Below are 26833 nucleotides of genomic sequence, written 5' to 3' on the forward strand. Positions count from 1 at the left end.
ATTAAGGATGGCGGGTCCGTTTCGTGCGGCTCTTGCTGGGTTCGGCACCGTAGAAGTGGATGGCCTGAATTCTTCGTGAAAAGGCCGCTCGCCAGGTCCAGGGTAGGGTTTTTGACGTACCTTCTGGTCGAGGAACGTGCGCACTTTGCCCTTGAGTCCTGATCGCTTCGCTGGGATGCCGAGGTCCGTAGCCAGTTTCATGAACACGTCGAAATGTATCGGCTGACACCCAGTCGCTCAGACCTTCGTGTCCTGGTATGATGGGGGTATCGGCTCACCTCGTACCGCAAGACGCGGAGGTGCAGCGTCGTGTCCTTGAGGATGGCCTCCTTGAGTTTCGTGTTCAGGTCCTCCTGCGAGATGTCCTTGCCGACGGTTGCCTGTGCATCGGCATCGTCGTCTTCGGTACTTATCGCCTTCTTCCGCCGTGTCCTCTTTTTGGGTGGTTCGGGTACGGGACCCCGTTCGCCAACGTTGTTGCCGGATATAGGTAGGTCTTCCAGGATCGTACCAAGCCTCCGTGGGGCCGGGGCGGGAGCTTGCACCTGTACCCGCGAAGGAGATGTATTGGAGGGCCCTGCGCCGTTCTCGTCCGGAATGTAGTGCAGACACGCGCCGTCGCCTGGGTCCCAGTAGCCGTCGGTCCAATTATTCCAGTCTTGCTCGTTATAACGGTCATCCTGTACATCGTGCCCTGGGTCCTCTTCCTCTTCACCAGTGGGCGATGGACTCCTTCTGAGGCGAGCCGGGGATGAGGTACGGGCGAAAGGAATTCCTGCGAGTGAGGGTTCGGCGTTTTTGCCAGGGCTCGTCGGACTGAAGGAACGCGGAAGATGGTTTGCGTTTGAGCTGGGAGAGGATGAAATGATGATCTGCTTGTTATCAGTCCGGATCGCGCGTGGAGAGTGGCAAGGGTACCTACAGGCCTGGGAGAAGATCGTCCTCGGTCGTCGTCTTCGGACGTGTCGTGGAGTGATATGGGTTCGTCCAATGGGTCATCTTTCCCAATGTCAACACCACTGGGACGCCGAGCTGGGAGATGTACGTACCATTGGTGGTGACAAGGGCTTCAGTCACTGAGCGGGCATTCGTAAGGTTGCTAGGCGCAAAGACCTGGGTGGCTGGAGGAGGCTCGTCCGAGCCTGCACTTGCAAATTCTGGAGACGACACTTCGGCTCCCAGAACACTCGTACTGAAGACCTGAGTCAGGGGCGAGACATCCGAGTTTGCTGCTATGTCGACTCCAGTGCGGACGATGCCAGCTTGGTCCGGGATTCGAGAGATCTGAGCAAGTCCGAGCCTGCTCTGTCCGAAAACCTGAGTAGTGTCAGCTGAAGGTACCTCAGTCTGCGGCTTGCGTGCAGCAATGTTGCTCATGCCAAAGACTTGTGTCGCGGGCAGCATCTCCACGTCCGGTGGCGATGCCGCACCACTCATAGCTGCAGCAGAACTCCCGGTGTTGCGGGTGTCCTGCAGTAGCAGGCGCGCCCGGTCCAGTATGTTGCTGCGAGTCTCCTCGACGCTCTTGACGGTCTGCAGCACCTGGGGTCTTCTGCCAGCTTTCTTTTTCTGCACGTCCTTGACGGCCTCTTCCAAGAGCGTCTCCGGTACCTGAGGGGCAGGCTCGGTGCTGGGCAGCTTGGAAGTGGATGCGACAGGCGGCAGACTGTCCAGCTCCTTCCGCATGAGCACGCGGATGGTCTCATGCGTTAGTTTCTTCTTCCTCGCACACACTTCGATGTGTTTCATCTTGTTTGCGAGAGACTTTCGGACGGTCCAAGACGTCTCACACGACACACACTTGCGTATGCGCGAAAGTTCTGCATCCGTGAAGTCTTGCGCGAACGCGTGGGATGGAGGAGTTGGGATCCGCTTGGCTTTGCCTGGTACGCGGGCGATCTCAGGAGTTGAAGAATCGCGTTCGGATGAGGATGGGGTCTTGGATGCTGTCCGCCGAAGAGCATTCGGGTCCGCGTAGGCAAAGCGGGCGAGCTTTAGCGGGCCTTGGTCCTCTTCGTCTGACTCTTCAGCAGTTGCTGGAGAGGATAGGGGTTCCCTGTTCGAGATTAGAGGCGGACGCGCTTCCGGAGCTTTCTCTACAGCGGTCTTGGGGAGAATATCTTGTGAGATAGCAGGAGGTGAGGGGACCTTTGGAAGACCGAGTATCTTCCTGATTGAGGGAAGAGTTTCGTCGAAGGTGGTGTCTGGTAGGATTGTCAGTCCTCGCGCACTGGACTCAGTGTAGATATAACGTGCGGCGCACCTTCGCTGGTATCAGAAAAGAGCGCATCTCCGTGGTTCGACGCGTCTTCATGTTTATGAGGCTTTTCGGGAGAGGGAAGGTGGTCACTAGCATCTGAGCAGATGGGTCCCGGTCAGAACTGCATGGGCCGAACGAGGCTTCGCTGACGTACCCGAAACGTCCACTATAATCAGCGGCTTCGCAGACGTCTTTTCGGGAGAAGGGTGAGTGACTGAGGGAGAGGAGGTGCCGCTGTCGGACAGCTCAATGACTTCGACCAGCGGCTGTGGCCGAACGATTGACCGGGACTTCTTGCGCCGCGACTTCTCTCTGAGACGCCGCTCTTCCCTCTCCGGCTCCGAGTCCTCGACGTAGTCCTCTGTTTGCTCGCCTGTGGTCTGAGAAGTGATGCTCTGGCTGCGGGAGAAGATGAGACCGGGCATTGTCGCGTGGCCACCGCGGAGGTTCGCAGAAGCAAGGGGTGAGCTGCGGCTGCTTAGTGAGGATACGCGCCGACCGAGAGGGAGACAGCGGAGGAGGCCAGCAAGTCGAGCGGGACGGAGGAGAGGGACGCGGTGCATGCGACCCCTGGCGGCAGCGGCGGGAGCCTGGAGTGGTTGGTGCAACTTGGACGCGTCGCGGGCCGCCCGGCTAAGACGCGCGCATTTGTTTACGCGTTATTTGGCACGCGCGCTTGAGGACCCTGACTGCTTGCGGAATCGAGCTGGGCTCGAGGGTCCCACTTCCTTCTTGCCTCACTCGCCCTCTTGACAACGTGCCCCGTCGGTTGCTGTATATAACCCGCAGCATCCCCCAATCCCAATCTTATTCCTTTCCCCCCGTGTGCTCCCCCTTCCCCTGTCATGAGCCCGTCAAGCCACCAGGCTCAGCCACAGTCCATCTCGCCCGAAGATCTCTACAACATAGTATGCGGGGCCGCCTCGCAAGACCCAGCACTCGTCCAGGCTTCCGCAGCCCGTCTCAAGGAGGCCTTGGAGATTCCGGGAGAGTATGACGTCTTGCACGAAATCGCTGCTACCAAGTCAATTCCTCTACCTGTACGTCAGCAGGCCATCATCCAGTTCAAGAATGCTGCCACCAGTCATTGGAGATCGCGAAAGTGAGTCCCATCAGCCCCTTACTATGCACAGGCACCTCTACCCTCCTGGCTAGACTCTTTCCGCCGGAGAGCAAGGCGCGAATCCGGGAACGCTGCTTGACCTTCCTTGACGAGACCGATGACATAGTGAGCGATCACTGCGCCGCCTTCTGAACGGCATCTTGACGATCCTCAGGTCGCAGAGTGCAATGCTCTCATCGTAGCCAAAATTTCACGACAAGACTACCCGGTACAATGGTATGTCGACTTTACTATACGTCCCGCTCACCGCGTTGATTCTAGCGTGTAGGCCTGGCCTCGTTTCTCACCTTGCAGGAGTCATCAATTCTTCAATCGAGGCTCGCTACACCAACGCTACATCTAACGCGTCATTGATTCTCCGACGATCGCTGCAAGTCTTGAATGCAGTCCTAAAGGAGTATGCGGGCTTCAAGATGTTGACTGGCGTGAAAACCATGGGCAAGGTGCGTTCATTGGACTCCCTCACCTCCCCGCCAGTGCTACAGTTAACAAGTTCGCAGCTCGTCGAAGATCTGAGACTGCCACTACAGAGCCACTATGCTCGACTCTCGTCAGCACTGCCGTCCATTAGTCCTTCGACGCTGAACCAAGTCCGAACTGTCGAAGACATATTGCTGGCTCATTTAACGTTCAAATGTCTTGCCAAGCTCGCGTTCTTCGCGTACCATCGCTGCACTGTCTGCAATGATTACAGCGAGTTTAAGCCCTGGGTACGACCGCATTGCATCTTCTCGCATATGATATCTCACCAATGTTGCAGGTTAGCGAGTTCTTCCAGAATTCTGCTGTACAACTCCAAGCGTTGTCGGAGTTTCGCATTAAGCTGGTCTCCTCCCTGGGGACACCACCCACTGATCCTATCGCCCAGCGCTCTCTAGACCTGCTCACGCGACACGTACGCGTGTTCGGGAAGCTCTTCAGGCGTATACAGCGAGACCACACGGCGAATTTCGTCACTTTACCAATGTGCGGAGACCTCGTTCTTTACTATTGGAGCAAGGTAGTTCAAGCCACCACCGGTCCCCCGGAGCAGATCGCGGACTCGTCCCTCGTCACCTTCCCGGTACGCTTCCTCGTACAAGGCATGGCCCTCTTCAGGGACAGCCTCGCACAATGGGCCCCTACCAAGAGGGACGGTTCGCCAAATGAACGAGGTATGTTACTGCGCAACCTTACCTTTTCCTTTCACAGCACTGAATCGACTGCAAAGTCTTGTCTCAGGAGTTCGTGGAGGACGCAGTCAAGATCCTTGTAACACGATTTATCCCTCTCAACCCTTCAGATCTCGAGGAGTGGATGTCTGATCCTGAAGAATGGGTCAACGCGGAGGAGAAAGAGAACGATCAGTGGGAATACGAGCTGCGGGTAGGACCTGTTGTCTTGCCCCTTCGCTCTCATTAGTGACATGGTTTTTGCAGCCCTGCGCAGAGAGGGTTCTGATGACCCTCGCAGCACAATATCCTCAATTCGTTCGCCCGCTAATCCAGTCCACTTTCAACTCCCTTGTTGGTACGTCCACTCATATCTGGCACCAGTCAAGACCAAGAGGAGATTGACCAGCTTACAGGCCAGCGCGCGACGGACCTGCCAGCCATCATCCAGAAAGAGGCGCTCTACTGCGCGGTTGGGCGGTGCGCAATCCGACTAAAAGACGCGATCCCGTTCCAACAATGGCTTGAGGTGTCTTTGGTCGCCGAAGCGCAGGAGACCAACCAAAGGTACGTCCGAAGTAATTCACTTGCTCGAGCACTCAGGCTCACATACCGTCCCTAGTTATCCCATCGTGAAGCGCAGGATAGCATGGCTCTTGGGCAAGCTCGTCGCGGACGAGTGCCTGACGGCGAACAACGAGAGGCTCTGGCAAGTCTTAGTGCATCTGCTGCAAGATCAAGGGCCTGGGTCGGACGCAGTGGTTCGCCTGACGGCCGCGATTGCAATCCGAGAATGCGTCGACGTGGGTTCCATTATCTGAGCTCTGGTTGATGACTTTATACCGACCTACCGATTTGCTAGAGCTTGAACTTTGACGCGAACGTATTCGCGCCGTTCCTGCCTCCCGTGGTGAAGGCGCTTGTCCAGCTCACGGCTGAGGCAGACAGCCTTGAAGCGAAGCGGAGAATCACGGATAGTCTCAATACTGTCATCGAACGCGCGGAGGATCGCGTACGTCCACCCCTGCTTTTGCATAGACATTGCTACTCAACCGTCCATGTGACAGATTGTTCCCCTCATCCCCATGATCGCTGATCCTATCCCTCAACTCTGTGAGATTCAAGACATCGTGTAGGTGATTGCGCACTAAATGAAATTTTCAGGGACCGCCGCGGCGGAAGACTGGTTATTCAAGGCGTGTCTTCTCGGCACGGTCACGGAGCTCGTTAAGTCGGCGAAGGAGCACTCCACTTCACTCGCCGGACTTGTCGTACCCCTCGTGCGCGAATGCTTCAATTCACCCGTATGTGGCATTCGCCTTCCGCGAGATGTTCGTGCTGACATGTGCAAACAAGGCGCAGCTGCAGCTGGATCAAGACGCGCTTGCGCTGTGGCAGGCCGCGCTCCGGAATACTAACACCATCTTGGGTTTGAACGGTGCTCCTGGTCTCATTGACCTCTACCCCCTCCTCGTCGAACAGCTGGCGAACAATTTGGACCTGCTTGGAACTATTGTACACATACATCAGTCGTATTTCTTGATAGATGCGCCTCGTATTCTCCAGGTATGTCATGTTCCGGTAGCATTCGCGTTTGCGCTGACCTTCCGTCTAAGCTCTCTGCGGTCGACCTTCTCCGTGCCTTCAACGCCGCAATCGTCTCGGCTGTCTCCGTCAACATCAAAGACATGACCACGTCTCTTCAGCTGCTCTTCCAGATTGCCCCATCGGGATTGTGGGGCGAGGCTATGCACATTTCGGGGCTCTTCACAACGATCGTAAGGGGGCTGGAAGAGGACAAGGTAAGATGATGATTTCCAGTGTCGTCATGTCGCATAGGAAGGCTGACACTGCCCCCAGCTGCCCACCATGGCCCTAACCGAATACGTCTACGTCCTTGCCCGGATAGCCATCGCAGACAGACAACTCTTCGTCCAGCTCGTCTCCGCCACGGCGACTGCGCAGAACATGTCCGAGGAGAAGGTCTGGGAGCCGATCCTGAACCAGTGGTGGACGCGGGTACGTGACGAGACTCCCTCAATTCTGAATCTGTCGTTGATGAAGGACAACGTTCTCCCTGGGCAGTTTGACAACATGTCGGAGCCGCGCCTGCGCAAGCTGACGGCGATGGGCATCGCTTCGCTGGTGGCGACTGGCCGTCCGGAGGTACTCGACCGCCTGTCTAGCGAGATATGCAATCTCTGGCTCGATGTCTTTGGAGAGATCAAGGAGGCGCAAAGCAGCAAGGAGGACGAGTACGTATCTGCTGCCCGTCTGGTTTCTTGACTTGCTGCTGACGTATCATATCGCAGCCCGTCGCTCGTCCTGTACTGGGACAGGCCGTTCGACCAGAGCTACACGGAAGCGGAGGGGACCCTCGAATACGAGCGCCGTAGAGCGGTGAGCTCTTGCTCACTCGATTTCGCTGTGGTTCCTCGTGCTGACTGCGCTGCCCGATAGGTGTTCAACAACGATCCGGTCCGGACAACGTCGCTCACCGCGTATGTTGCGGCGAGTTTGCGCGATGCCGAAGCGGCATGTGGCGGCAGCGCCCAGCTACAGTCGCGCTGGCTGGCGAAGGCGGAGCCGGAGGTCCTCAAGCAGATCTACGACGCCATCACGGGAAACCGCCCTTAGGGATCTGTTTAGATGGGAAGACGGAGAGGAGGGATCTACCTATACAATTGCTGCGCGTCGTAAAGTGTTTTCTTGCATACTGATTGCTTTGGAGTCATCGCTATAGTAACACCGTGTTTTTTCTTGCCGGTCGGGTCGTGGGCTCTCGAGCCTACGGATCGTTGATAAGGTTTGTACATGGGATAAGGGTTGTAAGAGTGCGCCGTCCCTCCGTTGGAACGATCAATACGAGAGAGACGGCCCCGGTTAGCCAGTTCGCCGATTCCAGTGGTCTTCCAGTGGTCTGCCATTGATCTGTGAGGTGCTTCAAGCCCCTCGCCAACCGATCGACTCGAAAACAAGCATGGGGATCCTGAGATAGACAATCGGCCCGAGCCACCTTATTGACCGTACTTCTTCACCCAATGTACGGCGTCATAGTCATGACATCGTTCAAGTTCCCCTGTGAGAGGTAGTAAGTCTTTTAACAGACGTAAAGGGCTCGGAAGAGAACCATTCTATGCAATGGCAAAGCGCGAGCTCATTCCATACAGTGAGTGTACAAACCGTATTCAACATAAGACGACGACGACACGAAACCTACGCTACTTCTTCGGCTTGCCAAAAAAGTCCTTCAGACTTCCCTGGGCACCCGCTTTCGTACCTGCACTTTTACCCTTGATGCTGCCTGAGCGCGCTGCGGGCTTGCTCTTGGGAGGAGCGTCTTCGTCTGAGCTCTTCTTCGGCTTAGACGCCCTTTTGCCCTTTGGCTTCTTCTCTTCCTCTGGTTCTTCTTCGTCTACGGACTCGTATTCCGAGTAGTCTTCTGACACTGGGTATGATGGTATGTAATGAGCACAACGAAGGGTCCCCGGACAAGCAAACGCACCCATGTAGCCCTTCGCATCTACGGTCATCCGTGTCTTCATGACTCGTTTCTTCTTCAGACCGTTGCGCCCGACGGGGATGACCTTTTTCTCTTTCCTCTTACGAGGCTTGGGCTTTGGCATGTCCTCCTCCATATCCTCGTCTAGCTGAGGTTCCGGTTCGACAAACTCGGGCTCCGATACCATCTCGACGTCCGAGTCTGGAGGTCCTTGAGGGGCAAGTCTTGGTGCAGGCCGACTTGTGGACGCTTTCTCGACTTGAGCTGTAGGGCAACGTCAGGGAGGTGTCCATCTATATCGAGCATCTGGTTACTCACAATCGTCCATGTCCATCATTGCCCGCAGACTAGCCTCTGCTTCGGATTCGAGGGTGTCCTTGATGACTGAAGCCCTCGACCGGCCCTTCGACTTCGATGGCGCAGGGCGTGCCTCTTCCTCCTCCTCGTCATCAGACACGATGCGGTTCTTCTTGAGCTTGATGTCGCTCTTCACGGGTGCGGGTTCTCGCTTCGGCCCTTGAGGCTTCTTCTCCTCAGTATCGGAAGCAGGTGGTGGAGCGGCTTTCCGCTTCGTTCCTCGCTATTATTGATGCAGTGGGTCAGCCGTCATACAGCTGACGATGTGCGTGAGTCGAACCTTGTTATCATCCTGTGGGGACGCATCGCGATCTACCTGAGGGGGGCTCTTCGTGGATTTCGCCCTCGGTGCGGGCGACTCGGACTCCTCCTTCTTGACCTTGACCTCCTTCCCCTTGCTCTTGTCGGTATCTGACGACTTCTTCGCCTTGCCCCAGTCAAGTTTACCGGACGCCTTCGGCTTGAGAGTGTTTGGCTTCTCTTCCTCTTTCTTCTCCGTCTTCGCGGGCGGCGAGTTGTCGTCGTTCGCTTTCAAAGTGGGCTTGCGGGAGATCGGCTCGGAAGCCTTGGAGGAAGATGCTATAGGGGGAGGGACTTTACCAACCTAAGGCACGAATTGGCTCGTAACCATGTAGTCCACGGAACACAATAGCAAAGGGCTCACTCTAACGTCGGGGCCAACCACGCGGCCCAGTACGATAGATGATGCAGGAGCATCCTTTTCATCTGCCGTGTATACAATGGCCGACGGATCGCATATAAGGCCAGCGTCCTGGGGGCTTGCTTGGTCTTGGGGAAATACGGACGAGCAAAGACGACGTACCGTGAGCGGCGAAGGGCTGAGACAATATATGTGGGTGGAGAATATCCGGGCATATTTCGACTTGGACTCTGCAAGACATCCATCGTATGGAGCTGGAAGCGAATGAAGTGAAGAAACGTACGTTCAAGGTCCTTCTCCCCTACTAGCGTCATGGTGGTCAACGGAACGTCCTCTTCGTCAGACGCGTCGGCCGCTACTTCTTCAGAGTCTACATCCATTCCGTCATCCGTCTGCGTGGAACCATTGGGCTGGGCGCGTGGTTTGGGGAATAGCTCGCCGGAAATGAGGTACGTGGCGAAGGAACGCGTCTCAGAATTGTCGTGGAACTTGGCAAGCTCGCTGTAGGTAAGTATGCGTCAATAACAGGACTGCATGTACGCTTGTGGTATCGCGTACTTCTTTGCTTCGTTTACATGTAGCCCGAATTGCCGGCTGAGAGAACGAAACGTCACCTAACACGGGCTAGATGACTATGGGTACTGACGTGTACGTGACAGAACTACGCACCACACTCTTGTCAATATATATCTGCTTGGTCAAGTAGTCCTCAATCTTCGGCATGGAGGGCAACGAGAAGGGAAGAGGTGGTGGGAGGAGGTGGACAAGCCTGAGACGCGTCTGGTACGCTCTGAGACGCGGGGCGCGTGACTTTCGGCAACGCGTCTGAGGCTGCCCATCTTCAGGCGCGCATCGCCTCTTCCCACCCCGCATCATGTGTCATGGTCCATGGACGCCTCCGCGGCTTCGTGCGTGTATACGCTGGCCTCTATTGCTGATTACAGCTAACTGTCGTTTTTCTAGGTTGTTTTTCTAGGTGCGAACATAATCTTGTCCATGTCTACAGAGTGTCAGCCATAGTTACGGACTCATGGTGAATCGACGTCATGGTTCGAAGTACCAGCCGGCCGCAGTACAGCAATAGTCCTGACGATGCGCTCGCATGCAGTTCGGCATGGTGTGTTGAATGCTTTCAGGTTGGAGGGAGCCTTTACACGACTTGTTTGTTCATGCAGCCTACTGTTGGGTATGCCGGTATGTTCTTTGCTCGCAAAGTCCCATCTACCCCCAGACCTCCGGGAAGTGGAGCCTTCGCGGTCTACTTCGAAGAATCTCCCCTCGGATTGGCACACTTGACAAATCAGAATTACCGTCCAACTATGCACCCGTGTACCTGTTGCATGCACATAGCAGTAAGTACGCCGGCATCGCACCTTCTCTGCCATGATTGTTCTGACGATGCATGACCGCAGCTGGTCAGGCGTGAGATCGTTCAGCCATATAGCTAGAAGTATCAGAATCGACTCATGGGGAAATGTTCGAAGTGTCATGTGCCACAAGGACGGCGTGCCGAAAACCATCCCTGCAGAGTGCAAGGATAAATCGCAAGCCGAGCACTTCCTACTATAAATACCGCACTTTCCCCTCGAGTCCTATGTTCCCCAGCCTGTGACGCCATCTCTCAGACTATGTCGACGGCAACTACTGCTCCCTCCGACCATCCAGTTCATCGTTCACCTAGATCTCTGTTACTGGATGAGAAGCTAACAGTCCCAGAGATATTTGAATGGAACGCCAAGGAGAATCCCGATCTCCCTCTGTTCCGCTATCATGACGGTATCCAACTCATCACGATCACTAATGCACAGGCAATTCGGGCCATCCGACGTGCTGCTCGATACGTCAATTCGTGTATTGGTACCACACCAGGATGTATCGCCATCGTTGCGAACGCAGGCATGCCCACTTTCACCTATTCTACGACGTCTTCACTCACGGAATCTATGTCATAGATACGATCACTTATTCTCTCACTGCTGTGGGGATCCTCCGCTCGGGACACACGATGTTCTTGATATCGCCCCGGAATGCGCCGGCGGCTGTCGTGGACATGTTCCGAAAGACAAACTGTCGGCATGTCCTTGTGTCGCAGGACGCACCAATTCAAGATCTCGTGCAGCCCGTGAAGAAGGAACTCGAAGACGTCTCGCTACATGTCATGCCGGCTTTCCCGGACCTCTTCCCAGAGGATGCCGTAGAAGGCGACGAGGAGCCGGATGATCTCCCAAAGAGCTACGATCTAAAACATGTAGCCATGATCCTACATTCCTCTGGTATGGTCTCAAGTATTGTTTCATGGCGTCGACTAAAATCTCGCTTTCAGGTTCAACTAACCACCCGAAACCCATTCCGTGGTCTCACAGGCGGATGATACACTGGTCCGCTGCGCCCTGTAAGTCGTGAATTGACTCCATTGTATCTCAGACGACTGAAGTCGTTCTAGGGCAAGGAGAGGTCGACCTTACCCTCTCTGTACTGAGTGTTCATGGTACGCCGATGTTCCATGGCATCGGCATGATTATGCTATGCTTCGCGGTATGGTCGTCCTCTTGCGTCTATGTGATTAGTTGACTAATCAGTGGCCATATGGCTTGCAGGCTAACAATGGCATGACCTTGACGACATTCCCGCCGTCCTCGCCACCAACTTTCCCAACTCCGGAGAACGTCTTTGACGGAGTCGTCAAGACGTCCTCGGAATACGTCATGACCGCCCCTGCGTTCCTCGAGGCATGTTCCTGTACATATCACGCTGATGTTTGGTTTAGCTAATGGGTAATCAGATCTGGTCCCGCGACCCTGAGAAAGTCAGCTACATGAAGAGGATGAAAGCAATAGTGAGAAAGGCGTACTAGCACATATATACCTTTGGGCTAACGTATACCTAGATATTCGGCGGTGCGCCATTGAACAAAGAAGTCGGAGACACTCTCGCATCGCACGGTATCAGACTATATACGTTGTACGGGAGGTACGAGTGTTGTGTCGAGATCTCTCACCGTACAACATTAACTTGGCGGCAGTACGGAAATAGGAGCGATCGCCAAATTCTTCATCGGTGTGTGTTCATCTTTCTATAGCCGACTATACCATCGCTGAAGGTTCTCTCAGCCAATCCGGGGATGGATTGGGAGTACTTCTCGATCTTCCCGCCACTCACCACCAAGTTTGTGGACGCAGGAGACGGCACATATGAGTTAATCGTCCTCGTAAGTATCACGAGTATCAAGGTAATGTCCGGCCGCTAATTCTCGTGTAGTCGGATCCCAAAAACCCGCTGCCGGTCGTTAACACGAAGGTCGACGGTGTGGATGCGTATGCCACGAGCGATCTTCTTGAGCCACACCCTACTCGACCTGGACTTTGGAAGTATCACGGACGCATGGATGATCAGATCATCTTGTCGAACGGCGAGAAGGTAAGAACTCAACAACATGAACGAACCATCAGTAGGCTGACTTCGTGATCAAGACGAACCCTGGTCCGCTTGGTCAGTGAATACCAGTCTCTGTAGTAGAAGAGAGTAACGAGCTCACTGCTGCGAGCCCCTACCCTCAGAGACTATCATCAACAACGATCCGCATGTCCAAGCTTGCCTCATGTTTGGCCAGGGCAAATTTCAGAATGGCGTGCTCATTGAGCCCAAAGCGAAATACAAGTTCGACCCTGGGGATACTGCGAAGTTGCAAGAGTTCCGGAACATGATATGGTGCGCATACCAGTGCACTAGCGTGCTTAGCGAGATACTCACGTCCATACTGCAGGAAGTCGATCGAGCGTGCCAACGAGTTCGCTCCCCAACATTCCCGGATTTTCAAGGAGGTGCGTCCTGAAGAGGTGAATGTTGATTGACAGATGTGTGACACCCCACCCCTGCACTTCTGCAGATGATTATGGTGGCATCGCCCTCCAAGCCGTTCACATATAATATCAAGGGCTACCCGAAGCGCACCATCATCTTGAGGGAATATCAAGACGACATTGAGGCGCTGTATGCGCAGGTTGAGCAGACTGCGCAGAGTGATGTGGCTGCGCCTCAGACCTGGGATGTTGGGAGTACCCGGGCTTTCGTGCGGACCGTCGTGGAACGGGTTGTGCAGCGCTCACTCGCTGACGATGCAGACCTCTTCCGGAACGGCTGCGATAGGTATGTCGCTCTTGGTTCCTCACACCTTCCAAACTTATGCTTGTTCTGCAGCTTGCAGGCAACATGGATTCGGAACACGATCCTACGCGCAGTGCGCGAGTACTCCAGAGCCGCAGCTCAACGTCTGCCCATGAACGTCGTCTTCCAAGCTCCCTCCATCACTACTCTGACCGAAGCAGTTTTGCGTGCTGTGCACGAATCTTCATCCACCACACCTGCACCGCCCGGAACTTCCCCTGATACTCTCATCCAACTTGCGGAAGAATCCTCTTCTGACCTGCCTCCGCGACCAGCCAAGCTCCACCCACGTGAGGCGACGAAGGACGTTGTGCTGATCACAGGAACGACTGGCGGGTTTGGGTGCGATGTACTCGAGCATCTGCTCCGGGACGAACAGGTGGCGAAGGTGTACGCATTGAACAGAGCCGGGACGCAGGCTATGGAGCGGCAGCGCGCACAATTCCGCAAGAGGGCGCTAGAGGAGGGTCTACTCGACTCTCCGAAGTTTCTGATGGTCGAGGCATCTCTAGATGTACCAGGGTTTGGTTTGTCCCCGGACCTGCTCGAAGAGGTAAGTGAGCAGTTCCTGCCCCATCGCGACGGACTGGCTGACATTGTCCTCGTGGCAGATACGAAGTTCCATCACGCACATCATGCACAATGGTAGATCGGACACTTACTCGCACTCCGAACGTAGGCTGAGTATTTCACAGCCTGGACGGTGAACTTCAGCCTCACCCTGCCCTCATTCACGCCCGACCTCAAGGCCGTGCGCAATCTCGTCGAACTCACCTTGAGTTCGCCGTACACGGAACCTCCAAAGATACAGTTCGTGAGCTCTATCGGTATTCTTCAACGTGAGTTTGAGCCTCTTGTGCTTGCTCCTTGCAGTTTTACAATTGTATTTGCACTCCAGGCTGTACCATCCCTCCCCCGGTGCCCGAGCAACCCATCGAGCCTTCGTCAGCTGCAGTTGGTGTTGGGTATCCTGAATCCAAGTGGGTGGCCGAAAAGATCCTGTACAACGTTACAGAAGAAGCGGGCGTCCCCACGATTGTAGTGCGACTCGGCCAAGTCGCCGGTGACAAGACCGGTTACTGGAACGAGCGGGATTGGTTCCCAGCTATGGTCAAATCTGCCATCTTCACAAAGTGCCTGCCTGACGTTAAAGGGGTACGCAACTTGACACCCTCGTTGATAATTGCATTCGAAGTTGACTTTGCCTACATCTGCAGTCGGTGTCCTTCATCCTTGGATACGAGGCAGCGCGGGCGTTCGTGGAGATGCGGGACTCTCCAGCGCCGATTCTGCATCTCGTCCACCCAAGGCCTGTCTCCTGGCACGCTCTCATCGCGCCCATCGCAGCAGAGCTTGAGGTCCCACTCGTACCGTATGCTACCTGGCTAACTGCTTTGGATAAGTCCGCAGGAGAGTCTAGCGGCGAGCACGATGTCGACGCCATGCGAGACAACCCTGCATTGCGTCTCCTGGATTTCTTCCGCTCCCGGGGTGAAGCACGCGAAGGGCGGGAACCGCTTGGCATGCCGCACCTTGCAACGGAGAAGGCCCGCAGCGTCTCGGAGACTCTGACCAACATGTCGGAGGTTAGTGAAACAGATGCTAAGCGGTGGATAGGGGCGTGGCGGGCTTCAGGTTTCCTGCCCACAGCCGGGAAGTGATCTGAGAAGAGAAGGCTCTGTGAATGTAATATAGTCAAGCACTGCCATGTAGGAGTACAGCGATAACCCAGATGACGACCATGCCCCAACAAAAGGAGATGACTGTGCATCAGTCGCTCGACATACCCGACTCGCTATCCCCGTAGCTCCCTACGCTTCCGCTCATGTCTGTAAACTCCGTGTCAACGTCCTCGCTCCCGTAATCGAAGCTGAGGCCGCTAAGGGTATCGTCTCCATCTTCCACGCCACTCTCATACTCCGGACCCTCCGCTTCTGCCTCCAGTCGGTCGGCCGCAGCTACGCCTTCCGCACATCGGAGACACTCCCACTGAACGCCTTTGGATCCGACGCCAGACCGTTCGTCCGCTGCGCGCATCATGCGCTCGGTCAGGCAGTAATAGCAGTACACATGTCCGCAGGATGTCACGTATGGGGAGTGGATGGGAAATTGCGGGACATAGTCAGGATCGTCCGGGTCTGCCGTTGTGGATGAGCCATATGGAGACACGGCGCCGAGCGAAGTGAGAGCGTTGGCTGGATCAGAGAAGTTCAGATTTGTGGAGGCGTTGTCGGCACAGATTGCGCATTGCTCCGCTGGAAGTGCCCAGTATTTTCCTCTCCGAGCAGTCTTCTCGGATGGGGAGGTCTCGGAGAGACCTAAAACAGTACGAATGGGTGAAGGGAGGATGGTCGCAAGTGTCAGACGAGAGGTCAAGGACGTAAGTTGTCGTCTTATGGCCCTTGTATTAATGAGCGGTAACAGGAAAAGGAGGAATTCCTAGCAAGCGCGATGTGCATGTAAGCATGTAGTCATGACCCTTATGACGCCTGTGCAGCACTCACTGTGAATGCGTGCCAGACCATCTGACGGTTCATGAACTCGTAAGACACTTCCCGCTGGAAGTGCCGGCGAGCGGAGATTAGTCGTAGGCGGAGTAACCTGTCGGCTAGTGTACGATATCTGCAGAACGTTCAGGGGACAAACTGCTATGCGTCGAGAGAAACACCATACCGCCCATTCCATAGGAAGACGATAAAGTTGATGAGTGCAGCGAGGCCGTGCAAGGACTCGAGCCTCGTCAGAGACTCCCATGCTTTACGTCGTCGGTCGGACGAGGGTGCTTCAGGCCAAGCATTCGACAGAGCATGGGAGCGCAGTCGACTGTGAAAGTAGGGGACGAAGATGGTGAGAATACTATGGAGCACTAGTGTTGGTCGGGGTAACCCCGAGGCTATAGCTCTGGTCAATGCAGGAACTCGCCTTGAAAAGAGACTGCCATACCATTACTCAAGGCGCGCATCGCCGCGCCTAGCGGCGCATACCTAAGCCCCTGCAGCTTGGCTCCATAGCTCGCTCCCTGATCCCATACGGAAAACTTGTAGAGTACAAGGTGTATGAGGAGGGTGAGTTCCGGGTCGTATCTCGTCTTGAATGCGGACTACAAAAAGACGTCGTGTGAAGCTTATGCAACGTGCCAGTTACTTCGATACGCACATTGACCAAGCTCAGAGCCTTCGTCAACGGCTCTTTTAGCAGCTGCACCAGCTCGGTGTCCAAGAGTTCCGCGTCGACCTTCCCCACACGGGTGATGCGGGGTTCTGGGGGTGGTGCCGAGGCGATATCAGCGCGTATTCGAGAGATGTCTTGCTGGGCACTTCTCCACGCATTCTGCCAGGACGCGGCGAGGGCGTCGGGGTGGACGGAGGACATGGGGAGAGGAGGACATGGTGCAGGACGTGGACGCCGGGATGGAGAGACATGCATTCACGTGCGTCCCCGACGCGATCGTTATGGGCGTCTCTCGAGTCAAGCTCATCTCGATTTCTCCGCGTCCTTTCTCTCATCTCTTATCTTCTCCGCCTCGGCTTTCTGCCTCTGCTGCCTTTCGTCTGCTCGTTTCTCTTGCTCGCGACGCTCGCGAACTGTTGTTATCTCTAGTGGCCGCGGGACCTGCGAACGATGGCGGAAGCGATCCAGCAACTCATCCTGGACACCCTCGACAAGGAGGGTACCATCAAGGACACTCGCACTCTCGTCCTCCCGGGTTACAAGGAACCAGCCGCTACCCATGACTCCCAAATTATTATCCTGGGTGCTCTGAACTCCCTCTCAAGTCGTGATGTACATTACTTCATGGCCGATCTATATCAGGAAACCCATGTTTCTGTAGATGATCACATACACGACCCAAGAGACCGTCTCCCATGTCCTCACGCAGGAGGGTGCGCAAATTGCTTTGCAGGGCTCGCATGAAGCGCGTGTATGGAACGCATGCCCAATGAAAGGCGAGGGCCCACCTCTCCCGATCAAGGAGCTGCAGGGAAAGGTTGGCCCAGAAACCGCGAAGATTGGTCAGGGTCAGGCTTTCAAGAATAAGTGGATCGGCAAGGAGGGGGACGGTCTCGTCAAGCTGGTATGTGCACCGCGCTAATGTTTAGCCCTTCTGTCACACTAAGTGTTCTCCAGGTTTCTTCGATCGCCGATACTACCCAGCTGCAGATGCGCGAGGTGGATTCGACAGGAACCTTGAAGGCCGGCGAGAAGGCTCTTGCGGATCTGCGGAAGCGGAAGCTCATTGCACAGAGGTAGGCGCGGCATCTATGTTCTAACAATGTGTCTGGTTGATCTTCGACTCGACTCTCAGAAAGGGCCAATGGTTCACCGTCCACAAGGGTCCACAATTTAGCACATCAACAGCCAAGCCTGAGACCGACCTGACAGTGGATATGCTCACTTCGTAAGTTGTGTCTATATGTCTGTATCTATCCCCGCTCACTGCTCGTCTCAGGGGCTCTTGGAAAACGGCGACCTACAAGAAGTACAACTTTGAGGCCGCCGGTATCCCACCAAATGGCGGCGCTCTCCATCCCCTCCTGAAGGTCCGGGAAGAGATTCGCAACATCTTCTTCGAGATGGGGTATGTGCTTTCCACGATTGCTTCGCCCCCTCACTCAATCTTTCCAGCTTCGCGGAAATGCCAACAAACACCTTCATTGAGTCGGGTTTCTGGTGCTTTGACGCCCTCTTCGTCCCTCAGCAGCATCCAGCACGAGAGGTGCAGGATACTTTCTACATTTCTGGTCAGGCTTTTTCGTTTATGTACCAGAACCTGTACTGAACAAAGGCTCCGTAGACCCTGTGGAATCTCTACCACCGCCAAAGGCATACTACGAACGGGTAGCGAAAGTACACGAACACGGCGACTACGGCTCAACAGGGTACCGCGCGCCATGGTCACACGACGAGTCGCGCAAGCTTCTGCTCCGTACACATACCACCGCCAGTTCCGCGAACATGCTCTGGAAGCTCGCTGCGCGGTGTCGAGGAGAGGAAGGCGAGGCTGATGCTGAGGGGGTTGTCCAGCGCGAGGGTGCGCACGCTACCGCAACAGTCCCGGGTGCGGGCAAGATGGGCCCCGATGGTTTCCGCCCAGCCAAACTCTTCTCCATTGACAGAGTGTTCCGCAATGAGACCATGGACGCGACACATCTGGCAGAGTTCCATCAGGTCGAGGGTGTTGTTGCTGACCGCGGTCTAACCCTCGCGGATCTCATCGGTAGGTTCCTGTCGTCTTCAGCTGACAGTGCTGATTTGCAGTGATGCTGATGCTTACTTTACAGGGTTCATGCGTGTCTTCTTCAGGAAGATGGGTATTGAGAACATCCGCTTCAAGCCGGCGTATAACCCTTACACGGAGGTAGTTCCTCACGATTTCCCTTCGATGGCTCGTTCTAATGGCAATTGGTCTGCGAATTATAGCCCTCGCTAGAGATCTTCGCTTTCCACCCGCAGCTGAAGAAGTGGGTTGAGGTCGGAAACAGCGGCATGTTCCGCCCTGAGATGCTTGAGCCCATGGGCTTCCCGAAGGACGTGCACGTCCACGGATGGGGTATCTCTCTCGAGCGGCCTACGATGATCCGGTATGTTGTAATCCTGTAAGTACTACCAGTAGAACTGGAGCTAACTGTCAGGTCGTAGATACGGCATCAACAACATCCGCACCCTTGTCGGTCACAAGGTCTCGCTAGAGAGCGTAGAGCGATCACCTGCAGTGCGGTTCTGAAGGCGTCGATAGAAGGAGCAGTCACGAAAACTTGTATCCATCATGTAAAGGTGCTAGTACGAATAGAAGTGTAACCACATCCTATCTGCCGGCGTTGCGATAGTCCAGCCCAGGTAACTTGCCTTCAATTCGATAAACTACGAAATGGCTCAACAGGTACAATAGCGAATTAACAGATACATATGGTATGGTACAGATAGTAACGATCGTCGGGAAAACAGGATTGTGGTAATGTGAACGTGGTTTCCAGACCAGATGGATGCCAGCACGAGATGCAGTATAACATAGTACGCAAGCGGTTCGTTGCACGCATTACTCCTCCGTGTACATAGGCGGAACCTCCGAAATCGCAGACGCTCCACACGACACATCCTTCTCCTTCTCCCTCTTCTTCCGCTCCTTGTCCCGCTCAGCCCTAGCCTGGGCTGCCTGGGAAGAAACCATCACTACGTCCTCGGGAAGCGCGTCACCCTCCTTGAAACGCACTCCCGAGTCCGCGTGGAACGTAGGCTGCTTCTTTGCGCGCAATGCCTGCTCCTTCTCCAGCTGCAGAGCCTTGCTCATGCTGCTCGGACCAGCACGGCTTGCTGGGGTTACCCCATAACTCTCAGGCGTCGTGGTGCGGTATACGATTTCGGGTAGTGAGGGAGTCTCGGACCGATGCATGACCACAGGCGGCGTGATGGGGCGATGAAAAGCGGCAGCGGTCGAGGGCGTGCCTGGGCGAGATAGGAGGGCAAAGGATAGCGAGGATGGGGTCGGAGACCGTTGATACCCGAGGACCGATGATGCAGGAGGCGTCCCTGGGCGAATGTACGGCCGGGATTCTGGGCGGTCGTAGGACGGTGAGGATGATCGCGCCTCTGGACGGGCTTCGGACATATCGAGAAACGAGGGTTGAAGACCGGGAGGGGAGAGGAGATATTCGGTGCTCAAGCTCGGGGTGCGGGTATGGAAACGTATCTCGCTGGCAGCGTATGCCGACTCGAGGTCGGCTGCAGGTTCTGGTGTCACGGCTCGGGATGGCGGAGGAAGCTTGGGTTCTGGTGGGTGGGGTTAGATTCGTTCAACGGTGGCCACTGTACTACACTATCTCGGCACGTACCATGGTCTAGCAGGTCAACCTTGGCCGCCGCGGAGGTGTATATGTATGGTCCGCGTTTCTTCGTCGGTGCTGACTTTAAGTACCGGAAGTACCTGAACAGCGCTGCAGCCACCAAGAGTGCGAAACATCCGAGTACACTTCCGACGATAGCAGCGACGGGCACACTAGAATGCCTCGAAGTTGCTGTAGACAGCCCTCCATCCGTCGGCCCCAATCCTGAAGCTGCTCCCGTGGGCAAGGGGGCGTATTGGATGTAGTCTAAAACGAATGGCCAGTCCTGTTCTCCGTACGTGACGTTGATTTGCAGAGTGTGCTCTCCGGATGAAAGACTTCGTGAGTCATAGAATTGATGCCCATACTCCGTGACTTGTAGGTCGGGATTGCTCACAACCACGGCCGGTATCCCGCCGTCAACGGAAACCGATATTGACGGCGGGAGAGCTGTCTGATTTTCCGATGGCTTGGGAGTCGCAACTCCATACACGGTGACGCTTGTGCCTGCATAGCGTCAATGAACAGGTACGGCTTGACAGCACAAGAAACCAAACCATTGAATCGCAACTCGGCTTGAGCGTTCGTGTATCCTGTAGAAAACGTCCCTTCCTTGTAATTAGCCTGACCATGCTGGTGATCCCAAGACATTGTGTAGTGAATTTCGTTAGCATTGTTGTCATCGACGGTCGTGAGGCGAGTGGCCATAGCCCCGAGTGAGAGACGGTAGGCGGGAACGGGTAGGTTGCACCTGCTACAGTCGCAGGCAAAGAGGTTGTGCTAGAGCCAGGGTGAGGAGCTCAGGTAGAAACCAGCCTGAGGGTGCGAAATCGGATGTTCCGTCGGGCCAGTTGAAGAGGGCGGACGGGAGAGAGGTGTCGGGACGACTCGAGTGCACAGATGGAGGCAAATGAGCAAGACAACCGCGGCCAGGAACTCAGACCGAGGAATTCACCACATTGCACTTGATGGCGGCTCGCCGACAGAACCGCCAGAACGAGGGGCATCGATCTTAAGGGGACGTCAAGACCCCGCTTGAACGCAGGTATGTTCTAGAGGATGCGAATATGCAATGCGTTAATCGAATTTGCGTTCGTCCACATTGCCAACGCGCTGGCGACCACGGCACCTTTAATGCTGACCCGCATTTGCCCGTAGACACGTTCTAAGCCGTGATGCAGCGCCCATCCTCGCAGCCTCCCGGGGAATTGATACTTATGTAGAGGTGTGTAGACGCGGCCGCCCGCGCACTGTCGGTTGTGGGCATGGGAGTTTGATATGTATTTTGCTGTGCATGCCTTGGGACTGCGACGTCACGGAAGAGAGTGTCAGGCAGTGTCTATGCGAAGCCTCTGGACTATGAAAGCCCACGAAGTGATAACGTTGAACAGGTCATGACAGTCCTGGTGAAAGAGCATGCCGCATACATACCCGGGCGGTTAACTGACCTATGTTGACTCGATCAAGATCTCAGATTATCTTTCTCAGATTCCCGCTTAGCGCTTTCCTCGACTCGACCTCCGCCAAATCGCTGCATCTGCTCAAGCATACCTTCACTTACTTGGCTGCAGCTTCTTTGCGATGCCGACCGTCGCCTGTGATAAGGAGGAACTTTTCAAGAGGCTCGAGCGGGTGTACTGTGAGCATGATCGCATAACCCCACTGTACATGCTCATTCCGAAGGGCTCAAGCTGCGCAAGAGTTCGATCATCTCCTCTTCGAGTTCGGCTTGGAGCTCGATGAAGACGTATGTCTCATAAAGAGGTCTACTTGATCTACTGTTTAACGCGACTGCCACAGACCACGGAGGAAGTAGAGGAGGCGAAGAAGAAAGGGCTTCCGGCTGAGCGTCCAGTGCGTAACTGTTCCTTTTAGAGATATACTATGATATGAACCCACTTCTTTCAGCAACTCAAAATTGAAGTCCCTGCGAACAGGTCAGAGGTTTTAGATCAGCCACTCAATGAGTGTTGAACACTACCGCCTAACAGATATGATCTCTTGTGCATCGAGGGTATCGCACGAGCCCTTCGTTGCTTCCTCGGATTGGACAAGCCCCCGCAGTACAAACTGGCGTACCCCCCTGGAGGAGAGGCAGACCTCATCACCACCACAGTGAGCAAGGAGGTATGTACTGGCGGATTCGCATCGCACACCTACAAGCCCAAACCATCATGTCTACCAGACGCAGCAAATCCGTCCCTTCTTTGCTTGCGCAGTCCTGCGCAATGTCAAGTTCACGGAACGCTCATACGAGTCCTTCATTGACCTCCAAGACAAGCTGCACCAGAACCTCTGCAGGCGAAGGCAATTCGTCGCTATCGGCACGCACGACCTTGACACAATCCAAGCACCTTTCAGGTACGAGGCGCGACCACCGAAGGACATCAAGTTCGTGCCTTTGTCTAAAAGCCAGGAGTATACCGCGGAGGAGCTTATGACGGTGTACGAGGTATGTAGCACTGATTCGGAAGACGCCCTCGGCCAGCTCTAAGTTCTATGTTTTCCACAGTCGGAGAAGCACCTGGCTCGGTATCTGCATATCGTCCGCGACTCACCAGTGTACCCTATCATTTACGACCAGCAAGACCGAGTACTCTCAATGCCACCCATTATCAACTCGGAGCACAGTAAAATCACCCTCAATACCCGTAACGTCTTCATCGACCTCACCGCTACGGACGAGACCAAGCTGGGGATTGTCGCGAACATCATCTCCACAATGTTCTCAGAATACTGTGCAGAGCCCTACACGTACGTCCTTGTTGTACCGATTTGCCGCCTTGACGCTCATCTCCTGTGTCGTATGCAGGATCGAGCCATGCAAAGTAGTGTACCCCGATGGCTCAGTCCGCATAACGCCGGACCTCAAGTACCGCACCACCTTGGCGCACGCGTCCTACGTCAACTCGTGTGCCGGCCTGTCACTGAACGCAACTGAGGTGGCTAAACTTCTTGATCGCATGACGCTCTCGTCATCGGCCTCACCAAACGACCCCGACGAGATCATCGTGCAAATTCCTCCTACACGTCCGGACATTCTGCACGAGCGCGATATCATGGAGGATGCTGCCATCGCGTACGGCTTCAATAACCTGCCCGATACCTTCCCCGCAACCAGTACGGTCGCACAGCCGCTGGCTATCAGCAAGCTCAGCGACATCATCCGTATGGAGTGCGCTTTCGATGGCTGGGTCGAGGCATTGCCGCTCATCCTCGTACGTCGTATTTCGTGGCCGTTGTCCTTGAAGGGTGCTAACGCTCGTAACAGTGCTCACATGAGGAGAACTTTGAGTGGCTCAACCGCAAAGATGACGGCAAGACCGCTGTCCGTATCGCGAACCCCAAGACTCTTGAGTTCCAGGTTGTCCGCACGTCGCTGCTGCAGGGTCTTCTCAAGACGATCCGCGAGAACCGCTCGCACCCGTTGCCGATCCGGGTCTTCGAGACTTCAGATGTTGTGTTCAAGGACACGTCTCTCGAGCGCCAGGCGCGCAATGTTCGTCATGCGGCCGCGGTGTGGTGCAACAAGACGGCTGGGTTCGAGATCGTGCACGGTCTGCTCGACCGTCTCATGCTTATGCTCGAGGTTCCGCGCATCTCGAGCACCGACATGAAGGCGATCACGGGGTACTACATCAAGGAACGCGAAGGTACGTGCTGACGTCTTCGTGCCTGTATCACAACACTGAATGATACTTCCTTGCACCTGCTCTCTCGTTGACCCACACCCGCTCGTGCATCGAACTGGGATCTGTCAGACCCGACCTTCTTCCCTGGACGTGCCGCGACCATCTACTACCGGCCGCCGAAAGAGAGCTCGGGGCTCTCGGCGCTGAAGCGTACACTGAAGGCTGCGCTCAATTCCCCTGACGACCTGGAGATCGGCGTCCTCGGTATCCTGCATCCCTCTGTTCTGGAGAAGTTCGAGATCTCGTACCCCTGCTCCGCGCTCGAGTTCACGCTCGAGCCTTTCAAGAAGGAGCTCCAGACTGTCTTTGCGTAGAGACGGTGTACAGAGACGTAGACGAACGTGAGAAGCTGCAACCAATGTATTGTTTGAACAACGAATCATCCTGTTTCCTGACCTTTTCCGAAGTAACGGGCTTGCCATTGGCTGACGACGATGCCATTGGCCAAATAGTCAACATTGCCAGTGTGTGAACGGTCTAGTACATATGTTACACAGAAGGAACGACCCAGGCGGCCCACGGACAAACGTAGCACGAAGCAAAATCCAGTACATTGTCCAAGAATAAGTTGATGAGATTAGCACCTGCGGCGCGTCGGACGGGGCGTCGAGGAGCGGAAGCGTATACAAAATGCCGACAACCACGTAGATGTCCCAAACTTCTTCCTACACACCTCGCTTAGATCATAGGTATATGCGATACACATCGAAGGCGCACAGATATCCAGAGATCGCAGAGCTCATAGAAGCCCGGCGGACCGCAGGTCTTGGTGCAGACGCGCCTCATCCGCGTACGCACGCGCGATGCGCTCGTTGCGATCAGGGTCCTCCGGGTCCAGTGGGAGTATGTATGCGTTCCGCTCGGGCTCCTCTTCCTCATCGGCCACCTCCATCTCGTGTTGTACCGCGCCTGGGAAGCCAAGGCCTTGCCGGATGAGCGAGCCGTCCGCCAGCCCCTGCAATCCGAAAACACGTTCGATGGAATGGATGATCGCCGCGGAGCGGGCACGCTCTTCAGGCGTGGCGGGCGCGGGGGTCTCATCCTGTGAAGACAGGATGCCCCGCTCCCACCGCTTAACGCGCCAGAAGCTAAGAAGGGACGTAAGGAGAATGAACCATCCTGCCAAGGGTTAGCTTGTTGGTAGTTTTGGCGATATATCGGGGAAATACATACCGATTGTCATGAGGAGGAATGACAGCCACTCCGATGTTGCGTCGCCGACAAGATAGCTATCCTCATTGGGTGTTGTCTGCGTAGGAGGGAGGATGGTGGAGTTGAGGTTCTGGTAGTACTCCTCTGCCTCAGCGGCCGTGCTGAACGTCGGCCGCGGATCCTCGGCCTTCCAGCTCGTCCACACGTCCTGTTCCCCGAAGCTGTCTCCCCGTCCGCGCATCGCAAAGCCATACTGGATGAGAGTAATGCCGAGTCCCGCCCGCGAGCCGAGTTTCGCAGCGTGTGTAGTGTGCAAAAGGTACGTGAGGAGGAAGCCAACGAATTGGAAGGAAATGGAAACGAGCATGTTCCAAAGGAAGGAGAACAGGCTGCCGGTTGGGAGCGAGTCAATGATAACATCACCGGGGGTGTTCGCAGCGGAGGGTGCGTGGATGGTCGTCTCCCAGTACGGAGGTACAGCATCGGCCTGCGCCTGTGCGTAGGAAGGTGGCACCTCCTTCTGCACTTCTTCGGGTACGAGGAACACATCATCACCTGCGATGATAACGGCGGAACGGTAGATGCAGGGCTAAGTACCTGAACACGCTGCATTGTGCTGTGTAACGCACCTTCCTGTATCCGGATCTGCCTCGAGGGCTTCGCCGTGACATTTGCGAACACCCCATCATTGGCCGTGCCATCTCCAACGGGGCCGTGTGGCCGTGACGGCCCCAAACCCAGTCTCTGGACATAGTGACTGGGTAGCACCGAAGCCGCTGTCCTTCGGAACCATCCCTCCCTCGGCGGCGGACTCGCATCCGTGCTGATGTTCGAGAAGGACGGTACAAGGCCATTCGAGTTGCCGAACTCGTTCGGGAGTGCTGCTGCAGAAGGACCAGGCGGCGACCCTGGCGGAGGCCGGATGTAGTCGAAGTCCACGTTCTCAAAGTCGTATGCACCTGGGACGGGGGCCGCGCGCTCGTGGGATGGAGGGGATGGCTCGGCGTTAGGCAGGGACTGGTAGCCGTTGCGCGAGGTCACCGGGGTGTGGTGGTCGTCTTCATCGTCCGAGTCATCGAAGGCGGCTTCCATCTCGTCAATTGCATCTGGGTCGGTGTGTGGGTTCGGAAGGGGGGCATAGCGGGCAGACATGAGGGAGGAAGGAGCGGCAGGAGCAGATGGAGGAGAGACGTCGCAGACGGATGGATAACGTTGTCGTGAAGCGCAGCCTGCTGACTAAGCGCCCATGGTACCCCTTCTTTGAAGTTCTTCCATCCGGCGTCTGCACCGCCTCAATACGAGAACGCTTGGCTCATCCTCTGAGCGTGCACGGGCACCGCAAAGAGGATTGTAGTCTTAGATGAGTCTTTGCCGCCACTGTTCCTGATAAATTCCAATCAGGAGGTGCAAGCTCAGCATCCTAGCTATCCGAGCTCCACATTGGTCACTTGCCCAAACAATCGGGATCCAACCATCATCGCTTCAAGTTTTGATCACTTGTTCTGCGGCCTCCATCAAGTATTGCAGAGGACGTCGAAAGGGGTCCAATTACCTCGTCTCAAGGAACTGTTGGACAAGGAGGCGGCGGCCAGGGAACATCAAAGATCCAAGAAGTGTGTTGCGGATGGTGAACGAAGTCACTAGCACATTCAACTGTGGCTCAGGGCGGTCTGTGTTAGTACGACCTTTCTCACATGTTGTCTCTCTGACGTAGTACAGGTTACGCAGAAAGCTTTGATCTTGTGTTCGACACGAAATTTAGACCAGCGTCGACTCCCGCTGGAGAGTTCTCCAGCGCTCGGTCCGAATGTGGCACACATCATAACATACCGGCCAGCGGAGTTAGGTCACAACTCCACAAATGGTGGTTAAGAGACGCCGCAGAACGTTGACTGATGTGGTTCGTTTATCTGATAACAGCATGCTGATGGTGTAACTCCCATCTGTAAG

General features: G+C 55.4%; 10 protein-coding genes across 10 annotated transcripts; 5 read left to right on the forward strand and 5 right to left on the reverse strand.

Moving 5' to 3' along the window:
- Window position 1: 1 nt before the first annotated feature.
- L226DRAFT_608344 (uncharacterized protein) lies at window positions 2-2685 on the reverse strand (the record flags this gene model as incomplete). The annotated part of the gene is made up of 7 exons (XM_067685914.1): window positions 2-64; window positions 121-222; window positions 279-872; window positions 923-999; window positions 1050-2204; window positions 2264-2356; window positions 2415-2685. The coding sequence occupies 7 exons, from the start codon at window positions 2683-2685 to the stop codon at window positions 2-4; spliced, it is 2355 nt and encodes a 784-aa protein (XP_067541611.1).
- A 299-nt stretch (window positions 2686-2984) lies between these two features.
- L226DRAFT_498985 (ARM repeat-containing protein) lies at window positions 2985-7362 on the forward strand. The gene is made up of 19 exons (XM_067677699.1): window positions 2985-3362; window positions 3416-3488; window positions 3538-3599; window positions 3652-3826; window positions 3884-4093; window positions 4144-4537; window positions 4594-4748; window positions 4802-4892; window positions 4951-5101; window positions 5157-5337; window positions 5397-5546; window positions 5602-5647; window positions 5699-5838; window positions 5891-6100; window positions 6151-6336; window positions 6395-6553; window positions 6620-6789; window positions 6847-6934; window positions 6995-7362. The coding sequence occupies exons 1-19, from the start codon at window positions 3106-3108 to the stop codon at window positions 7169-7171; spliced, it is 3075 nt and encodes a 1024-aa protein (XP_067541612.1). The 5' UTR covers window positions 2985-3105; the 3' UTR covers window positions 7172-7362.
- A 248-nt stretch (window positions 7363-7610) lies between these two features.
- Window positions 7611-9817, reverse strand: L226DRAFT_498989 (uncharacterized protein). Its single transcript, XM_067677700.1, has 9 exons — window positions 9724-9817; window positions 9613-9668; window positions 9338-9555; window positions 9217-9284; window positions 9058-9165; window positions 8674-8997; window positions 8355-8616; window positions 8040-8300; window positions 7611-7982 (listed from the first exon to the last, which is right to left on the reverse strand). Exons 1-9 carry the CDS (start codon window positions 9775-9777, stop codon window positions 7756-7758), a joined length of 1578 nt encoding a protein of 525 aa, XP_067541613.1. The 5' UTR covers window positions 9778-9817; the 3' UTR covers window positions 7611-7755.
- Window positions 9818-9931: 114 nt separating this feature from the next.
- L226DRAFT_127795 (uncharacterized protein) lies at window positions 9932-10666 on the forward strand. Its single transcript, XM_067672238.1, has 3 exons — window positions 9932-9962; window positions 10018-10406; window positions 10467-10666. The coding sequence occupies exons 2-3, from the start codon at window positions 10101-10103 to the stop codon at window positions 10500-10502; spliced, it is 342 nt and encodes a 113-aa protein (XP_067541614.1). The 5' UTR covers window positions 9932-9962; window positions 10018-10100; the 3' UTR covers window positions 10503-10666.
- On the forward strand, window positions 10578-14934 carry L226DRAFT_127761 (acetyl-CoA synthetase-like protein). Its single transcript, XM_067672237.1, has 19 exons — window positions 10578-10950; window positions 11007-11327; window positions 11378-11446; window positions 11498-11589; window positions 11652-11783; window positions 11837-11890; window positions 11942-12024; window positions 12077-12111; window positions 12165-12262; window positions 12313-12471; window positions 12525-12543; window positions 12612-12762; window positions 12818-12875; window positions 12941-13200; window positions 13252-13771; window positions 13830-13863; window positions 13914-14057; window positions 14117-14373; window positions 14436-14934. Exons 1-19 carry the CDS (start codon window positions 10683-10685, stop codon window positions 14877-14879), a joined length of 3198 nt encoding a protein of 1065 aa, XP_067541615.1. The 5' UTR covers window positions 10578-10682; the 3' UTR covers window positions 14880-14934.
- L226DRAFT_608348 (peroxisomal biogenesis factor 2) lies at window positions 14886-16600 on the reverse strand. Its single transcript, XM_067685915.1, has 5 exons — window positions 16375-16600; window positions 16162-16318; window positions 15892-16111; window positions 15723-15840; window positions 14886-15657 (listed from the first exon to the last, which is right to left on the reverse strand). Exons 1-5 carry the CDS (start codon window positions 16588-16590, stop codon window positions 14989-14991), a joined length of 1380 nt encoding a protein of 459 aa, XP_067541616.1. The 5' UTR covers window positions 16591-16600; the 3' UTR covers window positions 14886-14988.
- A 119-nt stretch (window positions 16601-16719) lies between these two features.
- Window positions 16720-19236, forward strand: L226DRAFT_529493 (phenylalanine-tRNA ligase). The gene is made up of 10 exons (XM_067679615.1): window positions 16720-17001; window positions 17051-17293; window positions 17347-17465; window positions 17525-17617; window positions 17669-17797; window positions 17845-17960; window positions 18014-18436; window positions 18501-18577; window positions 18640-18800; window positions 18859-19236. Exons 1-10 carry the CDS (start codon window positions 16840-16842, stop codon window positions 18941-18943), a joined length of 1608 nt encoding a protein of 535 aa, XP_067541617.1. The 5' UTR covers window positions 16720-16839; the 3' UTR covers window positions 18944-19236.
- A 19-nt stretch (window positions 19237-19255) lies between these two features.
- On the reverse strand, window positions 19256-20690 carry L226DRAFT_565856 (uncharacterized protein; the record flags this gene model as incomplete). The annotated part of the gene is made up of 3 exons (XM_067683836.1): window positions 19256-19986; window positions 20049-20546; window positions 20597-20690. The coding sequence occupies 3 exons, from the start codon at window positions 20688-20690 to the stop codon at window positions 19256-19258; spliced, it is 1323 nt and encodes a 440-aa protein (XP_067541618.1).
- An 839-nt stretch (window positions 20691-21529) lies between these two features.
- L226DRAFT_556828 (phenylalanyl-tRNA synthetase) lies at window positions 21530-24147 on the forward strand. The gene is made up of 10 exons (XM_067683149.1): window positions 21530-21678; window positions 21731-21786; window positions 21840-21893; window positions 21948-21976; window positions 22031-22166; window positions 22225-22491; window positions 22552-22793; window positions 22852-23257; window positions 23311-23692; window positions 23801-24147. Exons 1-10 carry the CDS (start codon window positions 21621-21623, stop codon window positions 24043-24045), a joined length of 1875 nt encoding a protein of 624 aa, XP_067541619.1. The 5' UTR covers window positions 21530-21620; the 3' UTR covers window positions 24046-24147.
- Window positions 24140-26064, reverse strand: L226DRAFT_529496 (uncharacterized protein). The gene is made up of 3 exons (XM_067679616.1): window positions 25513-26064; window positions 24905-25438; window positions 24140-24850 (listed from the first exon to the last, which is right to left on the reverse strand). Exons 1-3 carry the CDS (start codon window positions 26033-26035, stop codon window positions 24471-24473), a joined length of 1437 nt encoding a protein of 478 aa, XP_067541620.1. The 5' UTR covers window positions 26036-26064; the 3' UTR covers window positions 24140-24470.
- Between the last annotated feature and the right edge of the window lie 769 nt (window positions 26065-26833).

This window comes from Lentinus tigrinus (genome assembly GCF_003813185.1).
Source record: "Lentinus tigrinus ALCF2SS1-7 unplaced genomic scaffold L226scaffold_2, whole genome shotgun sequence".
Lineage (NCBI taxonomy): Eukaryota > Fungi > Basidiomycota > Agaricomycetes > Polyporales > Polyporaceae > Lentinus > Lentinus tigrinus.

Coding starts and splice junctions, on each gene's coding strand:
- L226DRAFT_127795 (XM_067672238.1), top strand. CDS start 10,101: ATGGTTCGAAGTACCAGCCGGCCGCAGTACAGCAATAGTCCTGACGAT. Junction 10,407..10,466: donor CCTGTTGCATGCACATAGCA/GTAAGTACGCCG, acceptor GCATGACCGCAG/CTGGTCAGGCGTGAGATCGT.
- L226DRAFT_529493 (XM_067679615.1), top strand. CDS start 16,840: ATGGCGGAAGCGATCCAGCAACTCATCCTGGACACCCTCGACAAGGAG. Junction 17,002..17,050: donor ACTCCCTCTCAAGTCGTGAT/GTACATTACTTC, acceptor ATGTTTCTGTAG/ATGATCACATACACGACCCA. Junction 17,466..17,524: donor CGGAAGCTCATTGCACAGAG/GTAGGCGCGGCA, acceptor CTCGACTCTCAG/AAAGGGCCAATGGTTCACCG.
- L226DRAFT_127761 (XM_067672237.1), top strand. CDS start 10,683: ATGTCGACGGCAACTACTGCTCCCTCCGACCATCCAGTTCATCGTTCA. Junction 12,025..12,076: donor CTATATACGTTGTACGGGAG/GTACGAGTGTTG, acceptor ACTTGGCGGCAG/TACGGAAATAGGAGCGATCG. Junction 13,201..13,251: donor TTCCGGAACGGCTGCGATAG/GTATGTCGCTCT, acceptor CTTGTTCTGCAG/CTTGCAGGCAACATGGATTC.
- L226DRAFT_498985 (XM_067677699.1), top strand. CDS start 3,106: ATGAGCCCGTCAAGCCACCAGGCTCAGCCACAGTCCATCTCGCCCGAA. Junction 5,839..5,890: donor GCGAATGCTTCAATTCACCC/GTATGTGGCATT, acceptor TGTGCAAACAAG/GCGCAGCTGCAGCTGGATCA. Junction 6,790..6,846: donor CAAAGCAGCAAGGAGGACGA/GTACGTATCTGC, acceptor ATCATATCGCAG/CCCGTCGCTCGTCCTGTACT.
- L226DRAFT_556828 (XM_067683149.1), top strand. CDS start 21,621: ATGCCGACCGTCGCCTGTGATAAGGAGGAACTTTTCAAGAGGCTCGAG. Junction 21,977..22,030: donor ATTGAAGTCCCTGCGAACAG/GTCAGAGGTTTT, acceptor ACCGCCTAACAG/ATATGATCTCTTGTGCATCG. Junction 23,693..23,800: donor CTACATCAAGGAACGCGAAG/GTACGTGCTGAC, acceptor GGGATCTGTCAG/ACCCGACCTTCTTCCCTGGA.
- L226DRAFT_498989 (XM_067677700.1), bottom strand. CDS start 9,777: ATGCCGAAGATTGAGGACTACTTGACCAAGCAGATATATATTGACAAG. Junction 9,285..9,337: donor AGGGGAGAAGGACCTTGAAC/GTACGTTTCTTC, acceptor GATGTCTTGCAG/AGTCCAAGTCGAAATATGCC. Junction 7,983..8,039: donor AGATGCGAAGGGCTACATGG/GTGCGTTTGCTT, acceptor CATCATACCCAG/TGTCAGAAGACTACTCGGAA.
- L226DRAFT_529496 (XM_067679616.1), bottom strand. CDS start 26,035: ATGTCTGCCCGCTATGCCCCCCTTCCGAACCCACACACCGACCCAGAT. Junction 25,439..25,512: donor GCAGATCCGGATACAGGAAG/GTGCGTTACACA, acceptor TTATCATCGCAG/GTGATGATGTGTTCCTCGTA. Junction 24,851..24,904: donor ATTCCTCCTCATGACAATCG/GTATGTATTTCC, acceptor AACCCTTGGCAG/GATGGTTCATTCTCCTTACG.
- L226DRAFT_608348 (XM_067685915.1), bottom strand. CDS start 16,590: ATGTCCTCCGTCCACCCCGACGCCCTCGCCGCGTCCTGGCAGAATGCG. Junction 16,319..16,374: donor AGGCTCTGAGCTTGGTCAAT/GTGCGTATCGAA, acceptor GTCTTTTTGTAG/TCCGCATTCAAGACGAGATA. Junction 15,841..15,891: donor GTCTTCCTATGGAATGGGCG/GTATGGTGTTTC, acceptor AACGTTCTGCAG/ATATCGTACACTAGCCGACA.